This window comes from Protopterus annectens, chromosome 5.part0 (genome assembly GCF_019279795.1).
Source record: "Protopterus annectens isolate FY-2018-M chromosome 5.part0, PAN1.0, whole genome shotgun sequence".
Classification (NCBI taxonomy): Eukaryota; Metazoa; Chordata; order Ceratodontiformes; family Protopteridae; genus Protopterus; species Protopterus annectens.
Window position 1 is genome coordinate 1,319,877,442 of NC_056735.1, and position 25,000 is coordinate 1,319,902,441.

General features: G+C 37.5%; 1 protein-coding gene across 2 annotated transcripts in view; it reads right to left on the reverse strand.

The window, feature by feature from the left end:
* Nucleotides 1-25,000, reverse strand: part of C2CD2 (C2 calcium dependent domain containing 2) — a 1,081,249-nt gene that overhangs the window by 341,095 nt on the left and 715,154 nt on the right. For both annotated transcript variants that reach the window (XM_044071129.1, XM_044071130.1), the window contains one exon: nt 4,475-4,583. In XM_044071129.1, the coding sequence (XP_043927064.1) occupies nt 4,475-4,583 (109 nt within the window). The remainder of the gene's footprint in view (nt 1-4,474; nt 4,584-25,000) is intronic.

The following is a 25,000-nucleotide window of genomic DNA, read 5'->3' on the forward strand; positions in this document are numbered from 1 at the left end:
AACATAAATATATACATGCTTAAGTTTTATGCACCTTGGGCATTTATATAAGTTGTTTTTAGACTTTTCCACACGCTCCTTTTCTATACCTTACAGTTTGTGAGATGCATACACAGTTCGTTGGACTATGACATGTTACTTTAAGGTTTTAAATGGGACACATAAGGGATAATTAAGGGAGGTGATGCAATACATGCATATTTAAATGCACCCTTGCTTTATATTTTTTAATGTCTGATGAAGCAGTTAGATTCAACTGTGAAAGTGCTTATGTTTGTTTAATAAATATTTTATACTGTGCCTACTCTGTCTGGAGCCATCGGTTTGTTCCATTTTCCTTCTGTTTGCTGGGCCTTTATATTTAAGTGGAATGTTTGTCTGGATATTTTGGATACTTTTTCCTAGATTTACAGCTATATTTTCTCTTTTGCCCAGAGAGGACAACCCAACAGCCACAAAGGATATGTCTAACTCCTGGTCCTCAGTGTCTTGATTAGAGGGACTGTGAGACATCAATAATCAGTCCAAGGATTCAAGTTCAGCCACAATAGCGTCCTCTGTCAGTGGCTGAGGCAGTGTGGGAGCCAGCCTGATACCTGAGGTGTCTGAAGACATTTTCTTTTTCTTGCAGATGGGAGGATGATGAACTGAGGAGATCTGCATATGTTTTATGGAAAGAAAAGCCTGAAAGATGACTACTGGAGCCTGTGCTTGTCAGTAAAGCTCCTGATGCAAAAGTAATTTTACAGGTAAAAAAATGAAATGACAGTCCCCTAAAGTGATGTCTTGCCCTTAATGCATTAAATCTAGACATGCATGTTGAAAATTAGTACAAAAAACACATTTTTACAAAGCTTTTTTTTTCACACGAGCATTCACGGGATACAAAATCACCTACCAGGCAGAAGAGTTTATAAAAATACTTCTTCCTGGCATAAAATTACTAATGTTACAGAAAATCATAGTTTTCCTTCAGAAAAATAAAACTCTGGAAAGTTTTTCCTAGTAGGTTACTTAAATGTCAAGCCTTGAAGGATCAGTAACCAACCACCAGGTCCATGAAGCCCACTCAGGGGAGTTCACAAGTGGTAAGATACGTCTGAAGCTTTGGCCCCTTAATTAGTGCTTTCATGCAGCTCTCCTTGAGCCCGTCACAGTGGTTAGTAGTTTAAAAGATGACCAGTGGTCAAATCCTTGACAAGTCACAACCCATAAAGCTTAGGCTACTGCAACAATAACCCAATGCTGAACATCAGGTAGCTTTATCAGTGCAATGTAATACAGAGCAGATATACAGGATATATTTTGCACAGCATAAGATACAGCTGACACTGTATGTCTGACCTACATCAATTATATACCCATCAATATCAGCAAACATCATCCATTTTAGGAATATAACTGGTCAGCTATTTATTATTTTCTTGTTCTGCAGCAGCCCATTGAGTTTGGCTTTAATGAAACACATTAGGTAAATGGTCAAGTTTCTAGACTGATTCAGAAAACCGACAGAATAAGTGAGAGAAACAGACTGTACAAGTAGCTGAAAAAAGCCCTTGAAGATTCACATGGAGGGAAATGGCATGGGGTGAAGTGAAGCTGATATAAAAGTTGCATGAAAATGAATTACAAGGAATATAAGAAATAAAAAGTAGTAGCTAGGAAGAACCTAGTACAAGAAATGTACAGTTTAATAATCTGGGGTAGATGGCAAGAAAGACAGACACAGCAAAATAATGACTGAAAAGAAGTAGCAAAGGAGTTTTGTGTGCTTTGTATGTTTGGGAGCATAAAACAATTTAAAATACTATAAAGCTGTGCAGTTTAAAAGAATAGAAGAGTGTGATGTGAAGACATGGAAAAAAAAGGTTATCCATTTGGCAAGAAGCACTGATAAATAGGTATGGTCAATATTTTTAATTAATCTCAAAGGTTTAATATACATATCCAAGTTATGTGGGAACTCTTTCCTATAGTTTAGCTACATAGACAAGTAAAGTGTTAAAGAGTTTAAACGAATAAATATTCCCCACGGTAGACAGAAACACTGTTTTAGTACAATTCAGTTCTGATGTTCAGAGCTCAGTTATGTCAGTGGAGTTTTAGCACTGTATGAGATTACTAATTGTGGCTCATATTTTGAGTTAATACAATACTTTGTGTTCAATCTTGAGATGAGAATAAATTAACTATTTTATAGTTCCAGTTAGCCTAGTTTCATGCAAGCTATACAGGCTTAAAAAGAAGCCCTAGCTTTTGGTTTGTTCTGTGCATAGTATGGTTACGTACTAGACAAATCTCAGGTTTTGTTATACAGACACCAAGTTAAGTGTGGAAATATAGCTTTAAAGATGACATTGTTTATTATACCATGCGAACATCGCAAACCCGACAAACGTGCATGCTGATTGGCTAATCCAACCAGTGTGCACATAGTAAATCCTACAAGAAACAACGCAAAAAGTCCGGTCGCTAAATATCATGCGGCGACAGCAAATTAACAGTAAAGTAAAGTAAATCTAATACCCAAAACACACAACAATTTAACGAAAACACAGAAAACTAACCAATTTCCATACTACACTCCTCATTCCCTCACCTCGAACACTAAAAAAATAAAAAGTCATGCAGTCGCAAATACATCACACACACACACTACATAACCACCACTTATAACACAATAAAACCAAGCATTCTCATAAAACCATTCACTTACCTATATTCCCTACAATACCTATACACAGACAACTCCAAAAATGTACATACTAAAAACACACCACACATCCCTCGCAAAGTCAAAAACACACACCATACCGAACGTCCACATCAGCATACATCTAATAAAAGCTCATACAACACCACCATCTAGTGACCAAATAGTAAAAGTACATATTTTAAAAAAATTAATACAAATTAAAACTACAACACATTTCAACATACCTATAACTACTAAAACATAACTAACGTTATAAACTTCTACACTGCTTAAACTATATTATACCAAGCACCACCTAGCCCTTTCCTAACATTTCCTGAAAAACTAAAAAATAACATGTATTTAAATTAAAACAGAAATAAACAATAAACACAAACTGAAAGTGTGGACTATTTTATCTCACAAAAAGTGGAAGAATACAAAAAAAAGCAAACAAAAACATAAATAACAATACAAACATAATACAAAACAAACTAACACCATGGTATAATAGCAATAACCCACTTCTGGGTGTGGGTAATGCTGGATTTACCAACAGTTGTCTTTGTTTGGTCCCTCGGGCTTCGCCCTCAGGACCAAACCACGCCAACCGTGGGTAAATCCAGCATTACCCACACCCAGGCGTGGGTTATTGCTATAATAAACCAGTTTTGAGATTATTGAATAGTGTTAGGATGAGAGAGAATCAAATAAAAATATCTGTTTTAGCATTTAAGAGTAGTTGTGATTTTATTAATCAGTTTTCCAAGTGACAGTCTGGCATTGTGAAATATCAATAGGACAGCATACTATTGATGTATCATCAGTGTAGTACGTTAGGAAGTGGTAACATCTGATAGACTGATGAGGTTAATTGTCAATAAAGTACATACTTCAACAATATTACTGATGACTGAAATGTAAAACCAAGTAAATGAAATGCTAGAAAGAAAAGATGAAACTGTAATCTCTTACCTGTAGGTCAGAAAAGTGAGAAAAAAAGAAACAATGCAAGACTACAAAAGTCACAGGAGACTTTACAGTTTAAAGCTGAAGTAGGTGAAGCAACTGATCCAAAGTCATCTGTTACAAATGGAGGATGGAAAGTTGTACAAGAGGGATCATAGATATTTGTAAGAGCACACAAATTCACTGAAATTCAAAAAGAAGAGCAGCTTAAATAGTCACAGCAAGTACTGTTGCAGGAAAAAACAGAAAACGAATTGTGACATCCAGTAACTGTAGAGAGACAGGCTCCTTAAAGAAGAGTCACACAGCAACAAGAACAATCACTAAGAAAAATCAGAAGTCCAAAGAAAAAAGTGTATTAAGTAAACTACCTTTGATGAAAGAAGCCAGACATATGGATCACTCATGAGTTTGTCTGAATACCAATGAGCAAACAATTTATTTTCTGACATGAATAAGTATTTGATTTTGAAGTAAAAAGCCCATGATTTGCCTACTGTGGAATTAAAGATTATTTAAAACCGTGCAAAGCAACACAATGCAACATCTCATGAAAATCCAAAATAGGATATTTTACAAATAAGAAAAAGCGGATGTACTATTTGGGGTATGCATCTTCAAATATGCTCACATCTGCAAAAAGGAAGGTGCAAGTCATTTGGTACATTTCATCAGGTAGTCTGAAGTAAACATCTCATGGAAACTAGTCTCACTTACACATTGTCTGAGGTGTTTCTGAAACATTTTGACACACATCAAATACCACAGAAAAATAAATATAAAACATAGTTTCAGGACAGCAATACTTACAAGACAAACTGCTGGTCCCAAGATGGGCTGGTAGTACTTTTTGACACACTGCTACAGAATGTTTGCTGGGGTTCATTCAGATGTAGTGAACAGGTAGTGTTAATGTTGCCTGCAAGAAACAAAAGGAAAAAGTACATTGTATGTTGACTTTCAAAAGCCAGAACTTTAGATGTGATATTTAGTTGGAAAAACAAGGCTGTGCAAGAGGTTCTCAAACTTAAAATCACACTGAAATCACTGCATACATGTGATATACAATCAAGAAGTTAATGTCTTAGGCCATAGCACAACTAAAACCAGCAATGGCTACTCCTTGCAGCAAAGATTAAAATACGGATGTTCCACTGTTTGAGGGAGTATACATAATACTAAAGTATTTACCCTACCAATTGTAACAGCCCCTACCTAGTCCCATACTTTCTGCAGTAACCATCAATCCATAAGAATATACAAACTGCTCTTTTTAATTATTAATTTAGATACAGTAATACAAACTTAAAAGGCTGGTTTGGCTTGTTTCCAAAAACAGCTCAGAATTCCATTTTCTACAAGCTCAGTACACAATCTGCAAGACTGCTCATTAATACTACCTTTTCAATATACTAAATAAGTGCAAACTGAGTCAGTGTATGTACCATGATTAATTCATGAGATATGAACAGCTATTGTGCATCAAATTTCTTGTTTCTTACTATTACAGAAAACAAACCACTTACAAAACTGGTCACAGTTTTTTAATCTCTCCACGTCTTTGGGGTTGCTAATACCATGACAGGAATGGACCCCATAACTAAGTCAAAGTATGATAAAGTTCATGAAATTAGTATTGTTTCAATCTTTGATGTTAGCCAGAAGTGCTCTTCACAGCACCTGCAATGTGCCCAGTAATGAATCCTGCAATTCATACGGAGTTAGCTGTATCGATAACATATCTAACTATAATAGTAAATTGTTCTTTTATAAGACATGTTGTTCCTACTACTACTGGAACTGTCTGGGTATCCTTCTTCCACATTGCCCTCGTTTCTGCATGCAAATCCTGGCATTTTATGACTTTGTGTCACTCTCTGTACATAAAACAATGTAGTCACTGGGTGTAGCAATTTCAATGATCAGTGTTATTTTTGTCTTCTTTTCATGGACAACTATATTTGGTTTTCTCACATCTATTTTTTGAACTGTTGGTAATGGGTGCTACCGTGTGATATGAACTTCATAATTTTCTATAAAGCTTTGTGGTTCAAGTTTCCAGTGTCTTTCAGCTACTTCGGTATTATCATGTTTGCACAATCCCCAATGCAACAAACTTACCACATTATTATGCCTTTCAGTATACAGTCCTTCTGCCATTAGTATATCACAACCAACAACAAGATGAGCGACTGTTTCCAATTCCGTTTTACAAAATCTACACGTCTGTTTCTTCCACATTTTCAGTGGACTTTGTGACTTTGTAAACCAACGTGTATGTAGTCCACTATCTTGGGCCACCAATATTAACCTTTCGTCTTTTGGTTTAAATTCACCTCTCCTTAAACATTCTTGTGTTCTATCCTGATCAACATGATGCTATTCCAAGAGTTCTCTATTGTTGCAACTATATTTATGCATCTTCCACATCTCTTGCCTTGTCATTACTTCTTTTATTTTTTGGGACATTCAGTTGTTGCCTGATTTTTATCTACTTCTGGTTCGGTTTCCATTCCTGCTTGACACCGATATGCTTCTGATAAACCAAGCAGGGAAGTCATCTTAGAATTATCCTCCTCATGTTTTAAAACTTTCACTATGTTTGGGTCTTGTGAGGTCACCAGATATGCATGTAGTCCTACGACTGCAGATCTAAACAAGTAATCAATTTCGAGGAGGTCCATACCTCCTTCAGAATGGGGAATTTATAATCCTTATTATATACACTTATTTTTATATATCATTTGATAAGCCTGAAACATCCTTCTTTTTCTACTGTCTAACCGATCCAATACCTTTTGGGTTCAGTCACTCACTCCAAAACTGTAACTTAGGACAGAAAGAGCAAATTGGTTTATAGCTTGGACTTAGTTCCTAGATGTCAACACTATTTTCAGCATTAATTTTAGTCTTCTAAAATATTCCTTACTAACTTTTATTCACATTTGTTCATGTTTTGCAGTTTTGTTGATCCTTCATCAGTTCCCAATTATTTATACACTCCCTTTTGTTCATGTTCTTTTAGATCACATTCCTGTCTCAAACTGATATTTTCTTGGTGCTGTAGCTTTATTGCTTTAAAAGTTGCTTTTGCACATTTATTAAGACCAAATGACATTCTTACAGTATCTGAAAAAGTTTTGACCACTTACAGTTGTGCTTTCAGTTCCTCATCTGATGAACTATACAGTTTTAAATCATCCACAGAAAGATGAGAAGTCCTTACACTTGTTTTCTGGGATTCAAATTATAGCCATGATGTAATCTGTTAAGTAGACAGCTTAATGGGTTAAGGGAAGACAAAACAGTAACTGTGACAAAGAGTTAGCCTAGTATATTCCCCCTTTTAATGTTTATCCCTGGAATAATAATGTGTATTTTATCATGGCTTAACTGCAAAGTGGTTTGCCACTGTTTCATAGTCACTGTAATGTAAGCCACTGTTTCATAGTCACTGTAATGTAATCAATCAGTGTAGGCTGTATCTTATACATTTTTAATCATTCCTTTAGCCATGAATGTGGGATACTGTCAAATGCTTTTTTGTAGTCTGTCCATGCCATACTTACATTCTTCCCCTTTTACAGTTTTCCATTAAGACTTTATTTAACAACAAATGATGCTTTGTTCCATATGAATTTCTTTTGTTAGCCTTTTTTTTTCTATTGCCATGATTGAGTTTCTTCTAAATGACTATAAACTGTGCTGGCATCAATTTCAGTATATAGTTTATTCATCATCAGAAGGCAAGCTATTGGTCTATAGATTTTAGGATAGCTTGCAGGTTCACTCTTAAGGAGAAGTACTGTTTTCCTTTTGTTAACCAGGTTGGTGTCTGTTCGGGGTGCAAATATAAATAGTTCTTACTCATGGCTAAATCTTCATGTAAAGATGTTATTACTTTTAGGCAGAAGTTAGGTACTGCATCTGGGCCTGGGGTTTTTCAATTAGGAGCTTTTCTTCACTTTGTTTCAATCCCTCTGGCTATTACTGCATCCCATTTCATATCCTGTGCATTTGAACTTCTTATTCTTTCCACCTTCTTCTATCCATTTAGCATCTTTGTTATGTTCCACAGGATCTTCACAGATATTTCTCCAAAATGTAACTATTTCTTCTTTTTTGGTGGTGTTTCAATTCATTTTGCCTTGTTTCCCAATTCTCTATAAAACTTTTTTGAGTCAGCAATAAATTGCTTATGTTGTACTTTTCCTTTATATTTATCTGCATATCTTCTACGTTTTTCTGCCTGTGCTGATATTTTTAGTTTATTATTTGCAATATTGCACAACATATCTTAATCTGTTCATCTGTGCATTGCTTTTATCACATCTACCTATATGAGTATTTTTGTTGATCTGTTCCTTCTTCTATGCTCTTCTAACAGTGACAATTCTTGTCTTAATTGCTTTACAGTTTTCTTCATTTGATAATTCCATGATAGCATTTGATATTCCCATTCCTTTCCCTTACTGTCCTGTGTTTTTGTGGGAAAATTTATTGCTATTAATTTAGCTGCACAGTAATATATCCTATTTACTTCTTTTATATCACATGAATCTCTATGAACAGCCCCATTTACTGTGGTCATTTATTTTATCAAACTTCTAACTTTTTGGGTTTTATTGCCTTTTTGTAGTCTATTGCTTTTATTGATCTTAATACGTCTATCTCTATTATCATGCAACTCTTCTCTTAGATAACTTTCTTTTAAACTGAGGGCACATTTTTGGTCTCCATTTCCCGTGGGCATTCAGTAGAAAGTTCCACAGCATCTTCCTGTGACACATTCTTTTTAGTTGTACCCAGTGTCATCTGTTGTTCTTTCATATAGAAACTCACTGGCCTGTCACTCCACAACATTGACTACGTCAGAGTTACCACAGTTTCCTGTTCCTTCTCTTGCTGTGCAACTCCAACTGAACGTTTGTACTGGTTTCCTGTGGAAGGCTCCAAAGTATCTTCATAAGGCAACTGATCAGATGCTTCCTGTTCCACTGGTTTCTCCTTAATTTGGGGAGCCACTGCTTTATCCTGCTGTGATGTTATCAGAGTTGGATTTTCTACACTAAATCCTTCACTTTGCAGGTAATCCATAACCTCAGTTTCTGTTTCTTTAACTTCTCCAGTGCTAATCCTCTTTTCTACTTTTCCTCTTTGTTTTCTTATTTTTTGTGTTATAAAATTTTCCATATCAGGATACCTTTGCCTGTATTTCTCTTCAAATATCTTTGGTGCTACTCTTTTGTATTATTAGTTTTGCTTTGTCCTTTGCATAAATATTACATCATATTAAATCCCTCTTTCTTTCCCATGTCCATATTCATTCTTCAGATGTGTCCTGATCCTCCTGTTTCTCCTTACTTGCAGGACTTGCTGTTCCATCATGCTGTTATATAACCTGCATTAGATCACATCCTTCACTTTGCAGGTATTCTATAACTTCAACTTCTATTTTTTTTAACTTCTACTTTGTTAATCTTCTCTTCTATATCCCCTCTTTGTGATCTTAGTTTTTTATTATGAAAGTTTCCATATCTGGATGCCTTTGCCTGTATTTCTCTTTGAATATCTTTGGGGCTGCTTTTTTTGTATTGATTAATTTGTCTTTCTCCTTTGCATCAGTATTGCACCATATCAGATCTCTCTTTCCTTCCCATGTCCATATTTCTTTTTTATACCTTTCAAAAATCTCTAGATTTTTTATTTATATTTTTACACTTCTCCAGTTGCTTCTTTTTCCAAATGGCCCAAGGTTCCTTGGTCTATATAGTCTTTCAAAATCTGTTGTACTTATGAGCACACATTTTTATTTGAAGCTTCTGACAGGATTTTTTTGTGGAAGTATTTTTCTTTCCTCTAATTTCTCTCTTAATTTGTAACTCTTTTGTTTGGAAATTCTTGACTTCTTGCATAATAGTTACCATACATAATTTTTTACTCTTAGCAGTCCACACTATCATCTTTATTTTCTGGCCCATCAGTTTTTGTGATTTTTGTGTACTACTACTTCCTTCTACAACTGAGAGCCATCCTCTCCCTGGGCCTGGCCTAGCCCCACTGTAGGAATGTTTCCATGTCTTGAGAATTCTTCACTGTCATTTTTTCCACTCCTGGCACCAGTGCGCCCACCAGGTTTGGGTACTTTTTCATCCTGGGTCTTGTGCACCCAGCTTTTTTTATTTTTTTAACCTACTTCTGTTTATGATATATGCTATATAAAATACAGCGCATATATCAGTGCCATCTTGGTGAGATTTTATGAAAAACAGGGTCCACCTTGTGAAGGTACTCACCACGACTAGAGGATGAATTCAGTTCCAGCAATACTACTCTCCTCTGCTTGCTGATTTATCATTTCTCTGTTTAGACCCCAGCATTCACATGCATTACGGAAAGAATCATGGTAGACAAAACTGCCACATGCATTTTATGTACACCGTGTGTGATGCTGAAAACACACACTCTTGTTTATAAGGCAGGTTATGCAAATTTCCACATTTTCTTTAATGGTGTAAAAAAAATGTCACAAGAATTATACCGTTCAATACAAAAGGTCATATTGTGATCAATAAGACTGACGCTGACACACTGCACATCAAGTACAGTTTTTGCCACTGAAAAATGACTTATTTTTCTTCTAACAAGAGTTTTGTCTTTCTAACGTAAAATAATAAACGTTTTTACACACATATTTTTAACTTAACCAAGTTTGCTGTTTATACATATTAACATTTGTGATTAAGGAAGTATGTTTATTATATTACTTCCATGTCTTAATTATTTGTCTGCCATGGCTCAGGATGCCCCATTACTAATGTATAACTCTTCTAATATGAAGCGAAAAAATTGCCATACAATTTAGTATACATCATTTCATAAAGATGTGCAGAGAAAAATAAATGACTGAGGCATGGAAAGCTATACATACACTGAAATAAAAAACACAGATAACACAGGCAATCCATTAAGTGGAATGTCTTATAGCATCTGAATCAGGCAGATTGGCTTTGGGTTGGCTAGCCATTAAGAAAGAAATTGTTAGAATACTTCTTTTCTTTCCACATGCAAACAAAAAAAACGAATAGCTGAAACATTCTAAAAAAAAAACTGAACCTCATAAGGCAGAACCACTATGGTAGAGATTTTTGTTTCTAGACCCAAGATATGGGAAGTAACAAGGGCTCTCTGATACCTCCATTCTGACATATATGATTTGATCCAGATATTGGCCTTTTTGTTACGGGGTTGAATAATCCTGTCTGCTCTACTCAGAAGGATAAGCAAAAGCATACAACAGATATTGCTATGCATGTGTCTGAGGCAGGGAAGACACTGGTCTTAACTGGTATTTAGCCATCACCTAGAATGATGCTGAAATTCAAAAACAAGATAAATGTCTTAAGTAACTTGCTAGCTTAATATCTGTATACCCATTACACAAAAAAAAGAACAAAAGTACAACTGCACAGCTATATCTAAACAAGTCCATACCACACATACTAAAATGAAACAGGAATGTTAAAAAATTGGGTAAACAGAAAATATGGTGATGTGGGGTGCAATAACTGACTTATCTGGTATTGCGGATATAGGAAGTTGGTTTGACTTGTGGCTGTGCCACTCATTCTGCAACTCATTCCCACACCTATTGTTGTCTGTGTGTGCGCTAGTGTGTGTGTGTGTGTGTGTGTGTGTGTGTGTGTGTGTGTATATATATATATATATAAAATGGTATACACATAAACATATACACACACATACACTTGCTACTCTACATTCAACAGCAAGAGATAGGCTATGTAGTATGCCTTTTAAGCATAAATGTTTCTACATCCCATCACCATTCCATTCCTTTTTACCCTTTCTCCACTTATCTATTGCCCTCCTGAATGCCTATCCCTCCCTCACAATCTGGAAGATGCTAGTGTTACACTCCAATGGTCTACAAACTTTTCTGCAAAGTACTTTCTGCGATCTAGGGAATAGATGACCCCAAAAGTTTGTTGCCTCTGCCCCTTCCATGAACCTTTCTGTTTCCCCAACAGAATCACTTAAGACTTGAACATGAAGGGATAACTAGCAAAGCTATATATTAGGAATGACAAAATTACTAGAACCTTCACCCCATTAGTGGTGCAGTATGTACTAGAGGTAAGAAAACAATCACCAGTGTTTAAATGTTTAACGAAGCATATAAGGCATTAGACACAGAGATAATAGGCAAAATGAGAAGGAAGATAGATGAAGTTTACCCCCCAAGGTATGCCATCAAACGTAAGACATTCAGAATGTTCACAAATAATGCATGGAAGTGATTGCAATGGTGTTTTTATACAACAAAAACAATGAGAAAGATGCTCCTAATTGTGAATTCACATTGTTTGAGATGTGTGGAAGGGGAACTTAACAAGAGAAAAATATTTTCTGGTCATAGGCCCCTTTAAGAGTGAAGCTGAAATTTATTAGTAGGAGTAATGAGCAAAATTGTTGGTATTTACTAAGATGTTGATAAATTTTGAGAAGCACAAAATCCGAATGGTCAATGTCATTCTTGTTAATACTAGGCACTAAGACAAACATCATAAAGAAATGGAAGTCAAAAAATGCTCCGACAGTGCTTGAAGTTACAGACATTTTGTATTAAATCAAAGTGAAGTCAAATCAAAGTGAACTTTATTGTCATTCAGACTTCACATAACAGTGCAAACTGAATGAAATTTCATTTCTCCAGACTCAATGTACAAACATCACAAGAAGCATTACAACAGACATTACTACATCACAGCAAACCATTACAAACATAACACCTAAAACATTTTAGGAGTCTAAAACAGTACATTATTGCACAGAATTCCAACAGTTATCAGTATTGCACAAGAAGGCTAGTTTCGCATCGGCTGGTTTACTGCACCAAAAATAAGTCAAGACTAGCATTTGAGTTATTGCACAAAAATAGGAGTTCTCAACAACACAGATATCTGCTACAGCTGAGGGCCATCATCATGCGTGTTATTCACAGACTTGAGTAGTCTGATGGCCTGTGAAAAGAGCTCTTACTGAATCTGCCAGTTTTGTATCGCAAACTGCATCAGTGCTTGCCAGATGACAGGAAGGAAAACAGTCCAAGAGAGGGGTGACTGAAGTCCCTGACTATTTTCTATTTAAGTAGCTAAGCTGAGACATCGAGACAAGTATAGGTCCTAAACAGATGAAAGAGTGATGCTAATAATTTTCTCAGCCACTTTCAACACCCTTTGAAGAGACTTCTGATCCAAAGCAAAGTAGTTTCCATACCATACTGAAAGACTGTTTGACAAGATGCTTTCTATGGTGCCCCATAGAGGGTTGTGAAAACAGGAGGTGGAAGGTTTGCTCTTCTCATTCTTCGCAGAAAATGGAGACATGTTGCACCTGCTTGAAAAAATGGAATCTGTATTTATGGACCACGACAAGTCCTCCGCTATATGTACCCGTAAGAACTTGGTGCTTTTTACGCTCTCCATTGTTTCTATGTGGATTGTGAGTAGTAGGTGCACTCCATAGTTCCTTCTGAAGTCAATTATCTCTTTGTTCTTGTTCATATTCAGCAACAGGTTGTTGTTGTCACACCACGCAATCAGTTGGTTAACCTCCTCTGGGTAGGCTATTTCATCATCATTGCTAATGAGACCCACAACTGTTGTGTCATCTGCAAATTTAATTATGTGATTCAAACTGTACCTGGTGATGCAGTTGTGGGTCAGCAAAGTGAGCAGCAAGGGGCTCAAGACACAACCCTGTGGTACTCCCGTGTTCATAAAGATGCTCTCCGAGGTGTTCTTGCCAACGCATACTATCTGGGGTCTATGAGGAGGAAAACTATCCAACTGCACAGTGGGGTGCTGATACCCAGTTGGACCGGTTTCTTTATCAGATGCTGGGGGGTGATTGTGTTGAAGGCAGAGCTGAATTTTATGAATAGCATACGCACATAGCAGTTTTTGTCTTCCAGGTGGGCCAGAGATAACTGAAGCGCCAATGAGATAGCATCTACCATGGAGTGATTAGAGTGGTATGCAAATTGGAGTGAATCAAAAGTTACATGAAGTCTTGATGTAATATAGTCCTTGACTAGCCTTTCAAAGCACCTCATTACAGTGGAGGTGCGAGCAATGGGGCGGTAATTATTGAGGCATGATGGTGGAGACCTCTTAGGCAATGGTATGATGGTGGTGTTTTTAAAACATTTGGGTACGATGGCCGATATCAGTGAGGACGTTTGTCAGTTGATTAGCACAATCCCTGAGTACCCGCCCCAAAATGTTGTCAAGTCCAACCACTTTCCTTGAGTTTACTCTGCAGAAGGTCCTCTGAACATCAGCTGGGTTGAGGCTGAGCACTTCATTGTCTTGGCTGTCAGACACTTTTGTTACTGTAGTGTTGTTCTTTTCTTCAAACCGGCTGAAATATATGTTGAGCTTCTTGAGAAATTCAGTACTATCATCGCACTGAGAAGATGAGGGCCTGTAGTCTGTTATGGAGTAAATTCTTTGCCACAGACATCTGGAATCTTTTAGGTCTGAGAAGTAACTCTGAATTTTCTGTCCATAGGCATGTTTGGCATCTTTCACACCTCTATTTACATTTACTCTGGTTAACCTAAGGGCATCCTTGTCTCCCAACTTACATGTGACATTGCATGCTCTCAAAAGCTCGTACACCTCAATTACAAGCCAGGGTTTCTGGTTGGCCCGTATGGTGATTTCTTATTGCCTGTCACATCATCCATACATGTTGATATATATCTCATCACAGACTCTGTGTACTCACCTAGGTTTATGTCCTGGTTTACAGTGGCAGCATCTTTGAACATGTTCCAATCTGTGCTTTCAAAACTATCTTGGGAGTGCTGAGACTGCTTCCTCTGGCCGTATCCTTAATTGTTTCTTCAATGGCTTCCCTCTGGTTAATAACAGTCGACATGCTGGAACTAGTGCTATAGACAGATGGTCTGATTTTCAGGCACTGCTTTAAATGCTAGTCTGACACAGGTGTAGACCTTATCCAATATGTTCTCACCACTAGTTGCAAAATCCACGTGTTAATATTAATGTGGTAGAACTGACTTCAGATTGGACCTGATTGAAGTCTCCCGCTATTATGTGAACATGGTCCGGATTCTGGTTTTGCAATTCACTGATCAGCTGGTATAATGTTGCCAGTGCTTCATTTATATTATCACTGGGAGGAATGTATACAGCTGTAATACTAACCCTATTAAATTCCCTAGGCAAGAAGAATGGTCTACATTTTGGCAACATGTACTCTATATATTTTCAGAGTAGTGAGTGGAGACCATCTCGCAGTTGGAGCACCACTTACTGTTGATGCAAATACAGACTCCTCCTCCTCCCTGAGATTTCCTACTGATAGTCTGGGATCTGTCTGCTTGAAATAATGATAGCCTCTTCACATAAACTGCACTATCATTAATGCTGGAATTTAAACATGTCTCTGTGAAGATAAGCACACAACAGTTTCTCACCTTGCTTTAAGTAGTCAGCTCTAATCTTAGGTAGTCCATTGTGTTTTCTAAGGAGCAAATGTTTGCCAGTAAAACAGATGGAAGCACAGGCCTGTAGGGGTTAGCTGTTAATCTGGCAGTGATTCCAGCCTGGGATCTGCATTTTCATGATGTTTCACATCTCTTTCGTCTTCTCCTCCTGTAACTGGTAAAAGTTGACTTTGCTTGCACATAGCACTTCAGACCATGTTTGAGCAGGATTCCTAACTCACAGAGTTTGTAGCGTATTGAAGGCCACAGGCCCCACAGACAGTAAACTCAACATCTCTTTCACATGGAGAGCTTAACAGTCAAAGTTCTAGCAGAGTAGTTTTGCATCTATATTTTTGTCCAATCCTGTTACTTCCTATAATTTAGACATGAAATTAAACACAAACCCACACTGGGCACTGCTACTTTGAAAAAAATAATTAACTACATGAAAGACAGGCTTCTACTGCTAAGAACACATCATGCAACAAATATGGAGTTATGGTGGTTGCCAAGGAGAATATAAACATATTATTGGTGGTTAGTAAATGATAAACTGGAAAGATGTCCAAAACTGAGATCGAGTAGTTTTAGGCTGGATAAGACTCACAAAATAATCTGTATATCTTGTTTCTGTGTAATGATGCTTCTGAGTCCAAAAAGACACATTTAAGTGTGCCGCCTGTACTGCTTTATAGAAGATTATTACACCTCCACCACCACACTGTTTGTATAGTTGATTAGTTTACTAAGAATTGTATACAGCTGAATTTATGTTATTTACTAAAGTTTGTAGGTGCGAAGTGAAAGCACATGAGAGACCCTAATGGACAACAATGATCTAACCGGTGTAAATAACAGATTACATAACAACAACATATGAGAAAAATGTTACTATCACCAACAGTAAAATTTACAAACAAGAAGGATCCTGTAGAAAGATGGAGGTAAGAATAAAACTATATAACAACGTACGCTGAAAGTACTATTATTAATGACTACAAAAGAAATATGAAGTAACAATGTTAACCATATTTTAATTCAAAAATTAGGTAAGAACTGGTTGAGCACCACTGCTTTTTTTTCCTTCTAAGCATACATAGTTTTTTAAAAAAATATGTTTTCTACCCTCATTTCTGCTGACCCTCTAGCTTACTTCAAGACTACAAATTTGTTTCCCCATCATATGGATAAGAACTGATAGGAATAAGGTCATCATCTAGACAGCTGTGTGGGTCACATTCAGGGATCTGTCTCTCTGCTCCACTGAACCAATGCATATATTTAAAAAAATTTTATCACTTTTCATTCCTGAAACTATGAAGTGCAGTGTTTTCTCATTTTCTTTTACATACCTTCAATGCTTTTTGTCAGGTTACACTGAACATGATTAAAAAGAACCCACAAACTGCAATACACCCTCCATTTTAATTGAATGAAATTATAAACATTATCAACTGAAGATGACCTATAAAGTAATTTGGAGAACCGATGTCAATAGAGAGCAAAATATTGTTAAATTAAGACAAGTTAATAATGCTGCAAGTGATTTTTTGACCATATGATGTTAGGAAAGACTTCTGCAATTTAGGTCCCGAGTGATCACAGTAAAACAGCTAAAGATGTTACATGATTTTGCTTGTTTACTACTTAATGATGGGTCACAAGACCGACTTACAAATTCAGTTTGGAAAAACAATAATAGCAGCAATAGTCACTAGTCTAATGGGGCAACATTTCAATTGCCAGAAATTGTGGAGAGATGCTAGTAACAGAAACCTCAAGAACAGTTTTATGATTTGTCAGAACTTGTATGATGAACAAAGAAGGCACAAGCCTACATCCTGGAGACAGCAAATTTCTTGCCATGCTAAAGCAGTTAATATTAAAATCTCCTGACAAAAAATAAGTAACTGTCTTATTATTAGGCAATATGTTCTTAAGACAGCCATGTCTACACAGTTGGCCTTTGGAGGTTGGTAACAAGCAAGCGCAGTGACATTTCACTCATTAAATGCTAAAAATACTCAAGCAGAGTCAGTACTGAGTAAGGAGTACAGAATCTTTAAATTACTCTTAAAATACAATATTTTAACAAACAAAGCAATGCCTTCTCCAGCTGAAAACTGCCTATTTCATTTCAGAAAGCAAACAAGCTTCTATAAATATCATCTCCCTTTATAACTGCATTGTGTATTGCACTGGGCACTGTGATGCCAGCAACTCCATTAAACAGCCCATGCTTAATGTATTTAATTGCATTTTGCACCAGCTTTACTTGATATTTCATTTCTGACCTTCTCATGAACGATTTGTTTCAATGGGGGACACCATGTAAGCTTCTCTACTGTTAGAAATGTAAAAAAGGCATCACCCTTGGCCAGGGATTCTCAGGAGCAAAAATAATGAGGTATGCATCAGATATTTATGTTTTCCCACAGTTCTGATCTAATATTTAAAATAATCTAAGTTGGAAACATCCTTATTGTTTTAATTATCATGTTCCATAAATAGAACAGGTCCCGAGTTATGAATTTGTAGCTTTTAATGATGCTATTTAAATAAACATTATGTAAAATGCTGCTCCTCCTGATACAAACTTATAAATAAGAGAGAATGGAAACAGCTTCCATCAAAATAAAGTCTCTAAATGCACAAACACAAGACATATATCATGACATAAACGTCTGTACATTACAGAAAGAACTCTGCCATCTGTTTAAGTAAATTATGGTCTTCTCCTAGTGAAACATTTCTCAACAGCTTCACATTCTTTAATTTGATGATAAGAACAATAACAAAGTTGAACAGTAAGAGTAAGTCAAGGGATTGCATAATATGAGTAACAGCTTAGGTATTTTAATTTGTATAAGGTACTATATAAATATGAAAGAAGTACATCTCAATGGCCTTTTCTGCACTTATTTGAAGAAAAAAAATTAATTTGTTTTAAAAATTTCCTAATCATTAACCTAAACAGCTTGAAGAGTGGGAAGCTGAATGAATAAAAATAAAACTGGTTCAAGGAAAACAAAATGAAGTACTGTTTTATTCTACTTGAAGAAGCATTCTATTTGTGAAAGCTTGTAGCTGTTTTTAAGTATTTTAGAATAAAGCAGTACTTCATTTTTTAGGTATTCTTGAGCCGTACTTCCTTTTTTTAGTTATTCTTAAGTCAGGTTTGTGTTTTTCACTTAAATGACTTCCTTGAAAACTTTATACCAAAAATCCATGCAGTTAAAAAGTTATAACCCTGCATAACAATAATCAGTTAAAAGGGTCAGAGGGATTATTTTACATTAAAATACAGTACAAAATATATAATCATACATAAGCTACTAAATATAAAATTAAAACTGCAAAAGAATACAGATTCCTGTTTTATAGGTGCAACAAGGTACTTGGGAATATGCATGGAACAGATACTACAAAATGCCTTTCAGGCTCTTGCCTCACAACATCCTTTGATGCGCTGTAATATCTGCTCAATGTATACCCCCTCATGCCTTAATCCATACATACACACACACAAATATATAAAAAAATGGGTGAAATACACACACATAGATCTATAACAAATGGGTAAACATGGAATGACTGACATTATCTAATAATGAGTGGCAAAACATAGGGAAACTGACAGGAGTGAACTACTCACTTCACAGAGACAGTATGCATCCAGTAAAATGTAATAAAATCACAAGGCTACAGACTAGCACATATCACCACAGATTTGGCTGCTTTTCTCAAAAATATGAATCATCTTGAAAATGATTTCTTAACCAGAGGATATGAATCAAACATGTTACATATGATCCTGGATCCCATTAGAGACTCTAAAACTAACAATGACCATATGGGGAATAGGCTTTTTAGCAGAATTATGCAACAAGGCCACCCTAACCCAAAAGAAGAGAAAAGTAAGGACAGTTGCATTCTAACGTACACCTTTGATTTCAATACAGTTAAAGCCATTATTAAGGAGAACTGGGCCATCCTCACTGACAATCAGCAGCTTGTAAGGGGTTTTAGGAGATATCCCTATTTTGTATATAAAAAGAGCAGAAGCATACATAGCCCATATGGGAAAGAAAATTAAGGAACACTGGGATGACGAGCACTAAAATCTGTGGCCACCTAACTGCACTTTCTGTGGGTACTTGATGGAGCGAGACTCATTTGTGTGCCCTATCTTCAAAAAGATGGTGAGATCTTCAGCAGATGGTAACTAATATTGAAACAGTTGTACATAGGGCCAAGTGTAATGACTGCCCTGCATTTTATGTGGGTAAGACTATAAATAAACTGAAAGGGAGGATTTCAGGTCATCTTTCTGACATCAGATGTAAATGCCAGAGGAACGCCTTATCCAAACACTTATTAGAACACCCCAGATATTCTGGTTTTAAGTTTATCATTCTAGACTGTGTGGAGATTGATGAGCTTGAAAGGGATGTCAATGGTGTTTTGGAGAATGTGTTGAATTTATGTGAGCTACCACACAATCTGTAAAGGTTTTTTTAGGGAATTTGTGAGGAAATATTTTAATGTACTAAAGGTACCAAACAATAATACAAAATGATGTGCAGAATGTGTATATAAATATATAGTTACTTTAACCTCATGTTTGATTTGATTACATTTAGTACATTCTTGCATCACACCTGAGATTTAAACAGTCCGTTCAAAATGCACATTTTTTCATGCCACTATTACCACAAAGTTTTGGTATAATTCCTCCATTTAGCATACTAATGCACACTCATGTACACTTATGCACACACCTGAACAATTTTATACATACTAGTTTACTTCATCCACTGCTTTCTGTATTTTTCAGTATTTTTCTACTGGTTTTCATTGTATAAACATTTTTTGGGGGGGGTCTATAAACATGAAAAATGTCATGACAGTTTTTTTTTCCACTCAACTCCAAAGCATTGATATTTTTTCTGAGCTGTAAATAACTTAAATTTTATGCACATTAATGCATATGGATGGATGCTTATTAGACAGTATTACACAAATATATATTTATAGTGTTCTAATTAGATAATGTTTATGGTTTGATAGCTGTGTGTTTTTTTTTGTATTTATATAGTTAGCTCTTTTTGCTTGTCTACCTATGTAAATGATTTTAGTTCTTGTCACAGAACCGATGAAGGCTTTACCGCAATAGTTAGCCAAAAGCAAATTTAGTTAAAATTCAGTCTATTTATATGTGTGTTGTGCTTTTCTTAATACACGATTTTGGAATGTGGGTTACAAATAGATAGGTAGCGTTTTCTTTGACTAGGATTTAGTTTGATCTAATCAGTAGTAGTGTTTTGGGGGTGGGTACTTACTGTTCTTAAATTCACTTTTATGGCCCTGTTTATATTGTTTGCCTAGAATCGGCAGGTTTAAAATTAAACAATACATATATTTTCAACACCTACTTCTAAGTGTATAAAGGCTGATATTTTTAACGTTGTAAAGTATTTCTGATTTTTTTTGTTACTGAGGATCGCTTGTCTGTGATGAATAAGTCTGTGATGAATAAGTTACAAAAGTTATAATAATGTTCTCATGTAAATTTTGGTCTATTGTACATGTTGTGGAGCTTTTCTTCCCGGCCCTCAGTCGGACTTTCCCAGTAAACAAATGTAAAATAAATAAAAAATAAACAAATTGTTGCTTTGGAACACTACCTGGGTTTCATGACTTTTGGAAATTATTGTAACTGAGCTTCTCAACAAAGTTTTAAGACTGCTAAGTTTTTCCGTTTTCTATTTTTTTCATTTTTTTAAAACATAGAAAATGCAGACACTGACATGTTAGTACGCATGGGATGAAAAACAGCCATAGCACACACAAAGTTTAAAAAGGAATAAATAAATAAAAAGAAGTAGTGTACCTACCATAACGTTCCATGTTTATTGTCCTTCATCTCGCCTTCCTTCTTGCTGGTTGGGATCGGCTCCGACACAACCATTTTAGCTCGAGAGCTTACACTGGTTCGAGGCTAACCCCTATGCCAACATGCCTAGCGGTAGCTACCTAGATCTCGTTTGTGATAGCCCACACTAGACAATAATAGTAAAATGCAAATTTTACTAAGCTCTTAACAGGGGCCGTAAAGGGGTTGTACCTCGTAAGAATGCTTTGCACAGCTTATGGGACGATATTAGAGCCCAATAATAAACAATAATAGAGTACAATAATAGTAAAATGCAAATTTTACTAAGCTCTTACACATAAGGAGACTTTGTGTATAAAGGAACAATTCACATTCAAAGGTTAGGAAGGAAAAAGGAAAAAAAACAAGGCATGGTCAACTAACCTGGTATGTCAACAGGAAGCCAGTGTAAACAATGAAGGAATTCCTCTCGATCCTCCAGGAAGGGGGAAGGCGGGGAGGACGCAGGAAGGAAGGTGGGATGAAGGACAACAAACATGGAATGTTATGGTATGTACATAACTTCTTTATGATATGTTGTCCCCATCTTTCCTTTGTACTTGCTGGTTGGGACTGCGGCCCCAGCACCTGGTTCTTGGGTGGCTCACTGGAATAAACTCTTCAGGACCGTGGAACCAAAGGATGCCCTGTTCCGGGAGACCACATCCACTTTGTAATGAGTGATAAAGGTATGAGGATTTGCCCATGTTGCTGCTGCACAGATTGAATCTAAAGGCTATTTGGCTTGGAAGTCAACAGAGGTAGCCAAAGCCCTGGCTGAGTGTCCTTTGGCTTTCCCTGGAAGCTTTGTGTTATGCAAATCATAAGTATAGATCATTGTATGGGACTGGCTGAGTGTCCTCTGGCTTTACCTGGAAGCTTTTTGTTACGCAAATCATAAGTATAGATGATTGTATCGGACAGCCACTTTGATAAGGTCACTTTTGAAACTGGAGAACTTTGTTTATTGTCAGCAAAGGATACAAACAGTTGATCTGATTTTCTAAAGTCCTTGGTCCCATGTAAATAAAAGTGTAATTGTCTATGAACATCCAATTGGTGGAGTCTATACTCTGCCTTGTTGCCATAACTGGGGAAGAATACAGGAAGCTCGATGGACTGATTTAAATTATGCTCTGAACACACCTATGGCAAGAAGGAGGGATTGGTTCTGACAGAAACTCTATCTTTGTGAAAGATGAGATACGGGCGCGAATAGATAAAGTGTGTAATTCAGAAACCAGTCTAGCTGAGGTGATGGCAATCAAGAAGAGGGTTTTCCAAGACAGAAATTTCAGGGGACAAGATGATGCTTCAAAGGGTGGAAGAACCAGAGAGGCTAAAACAAGGTTTAGGTCCCGGGGGGGGGGCTTCTCTTACCGGGGGCTGTAAAAGGGTTGTACCTCGTAAGAATGCTTCGCATAGCTTATGGAATATGATATTAGAGCCCAACTCTCCCACAAGAAAATTGGAGATGGCAGCCAGTTGGACCCTAATGGTAGCTGCAGCTGCCCATTGTTTGAACATTTCGGCCAGGAAATCAATAATCGTGGGAACAGGAGCAGTGAAGGGATCAATATAATTTTTTTTGCTCAATAAGAGAACCTCTTCCATTTGCTAGCATAAATCTTTCTGGTAGTGGGCTGGTGAGAAGACACCAGGATGTGCTGTACTCCTGGGGAAATGTTTGGGAGCCCGGCTAAGACTGGAAGTGGCGAAACCAAGCTGTCAGCTTGAGAGTTTGGAGGGAGAGATGGAGCATGCCCGACTGATGCATCAGGAGGACCGGAACTGGGTCCAGGATCCAGGATTCCACTTGTAGATGATGGCAGAGAAGTAGGAACCATATCTGATGAGGCCAGTAAGGAGCAATGAGGACGAGCTTGCAACCCAGCGACTTTGCTTTCTGAAATAACTTGGGGATCAAAGGAAAAGGTGGAAAGGCATAAAGTAGTCCCAGAGGCCAATTATGAACAAGTGCATCCCTGGGACTAAGGAGAAATAGTTGCTGCATTTATTGTTGAGGAGAGTGGCAAAAAGATCGTAGCATGGCTGGCACCATTTGCGAAAAATCAAGTCCGCAACTTCTTGCTTCAGGGATCACTCGTGAGGCGTGAGGACAGCCCTGCTGAGCCTGTCTGCTATCACACTGGATTTCCCAGGAATGTGCATTGCAATCAGAAAACGCTGGGAAGACATCGCCCATTGCCATACTCGAAGGGCCTCCTGACACAAGGGGTAAGATCTGGTCCCCCTTGTTTGTTGATGTACCATACCATTGACATATTGTCTGTCTGAATTGCAATAGTTCAGGTAGGTAGAGAATCTTGAAGTGCTTGCAACTCCAGAAACACCACTCTCATCTCTAGAACACTGATGTGCAAGTGGTACTCATGTGGCTGCCACATTCCTTGGACAGTCTGTCCCAGATAATGCCCCCCCACACCCTATCTGGGAGGCATCCGTGGTCACTGTGGCTACTGGATGAGGGTCTAAAAAGGGTATGCCCAGAGTCACCTGGGGGGAGACAAGCCACCATACTAAGGATTCCATGATCGAGATCATATGTGACATTGGTAAATCCTGGAACAACCACTGAGCGAAAAGAAGCCAATGAAGAATTCTCATGTGGAAGCGAGCCATAGGGACTAGTGTAATTGCTGCAGCCATTGAGCCCAGGACTTTCAATACCTCTCTTGCCTGAACTCTCTTCTTTTTCATGAGGAATGAAACTTGCTGACGAATGGTTGACACCCTGTCTTGAGGCAGCTTTGCTATCATGGCTCTTGTATCTAAGTCTGCCTCTGGCAGAAATGAGGAGCCAGTCGTCTAGATATGGAAACACCTGGAATCCTAGATGTCTCAGATGAGCCGTGACCACTACCACAGACTTGGTGAACACCATGGGGGCTGTAGTAAGACCAAAGGGCAGAGCTCTGAACTGATAATGACTGGCTCCCAGCTGGAAGCGTAGGAATATCCTGGATCACCTGTCCATTTTTATGTGGTAGTACGCATCCTGGAGATCAATGGAGCACATCCAATTGTCCTGACCCAAAAAGGGAAGAATGAACTGCAGTATTACCATCCATTCTTCTTTTTTTTACTGATTTGTTTAGCTTGCTGGGATCCAAGATGGGTCTCCAGTCCCCTGTCTTTTTTAGAACTAAAAAGAACCTTGAGTAAGTTCCGGATTCAATTTGGTCTGCGGGGACTTCTTGGATGGCTCTTTTTTCTAGCAATCTTTGTGTTTCTAGGTTTGCTTGATCCCAAAGACTGGGTGGAATGTCTGGGATTGACCATTTGTTCTTGAAGGGGTAATTGGGAAAAGGGAATTTTGTAATCCCTGGATATTATTGACAGTACCCATGCATCTTTCATAAGAGTTTGCCAGGCTGTTGAGTACAATGATACTCTGCCCCCGACTGACACCAGAGGTGGACAGTCAGTCCTCAGTCCTCCCTTCAGGAGTGCTGGAAGGGCCTAGCAGAGAATGCATCTCTGTCACTCTGCAGTTGTGGACCCCCCCACCCTGCTGCAAGGCCAGCGTCTTCCACTATTGTTTCCCCCTCTGCCTGCGGGGGAAAATTCTCCACGTGTGTCAGATGAAGTTCCTTGGGATTTTCGAAACCATCTAGACCCTACCCTAAAGGTCAGAAGAATGAAAAAAAAAACAGACTCCCATGGCAAAGAGAGTCTTGCCATCCTTTTCACACCTGGTGAGAGTCTCTTTTACCTGAGGCCCAAACAAGGACGAGCCATCAAATGTTTTATTGGTAAAGGAGGACTTGAACGGTTCTGCAAATTGACAAAGGCGCATCAGGACTTGAAGGGTTCTGCAAATTGACAAAGGCGCATCCAG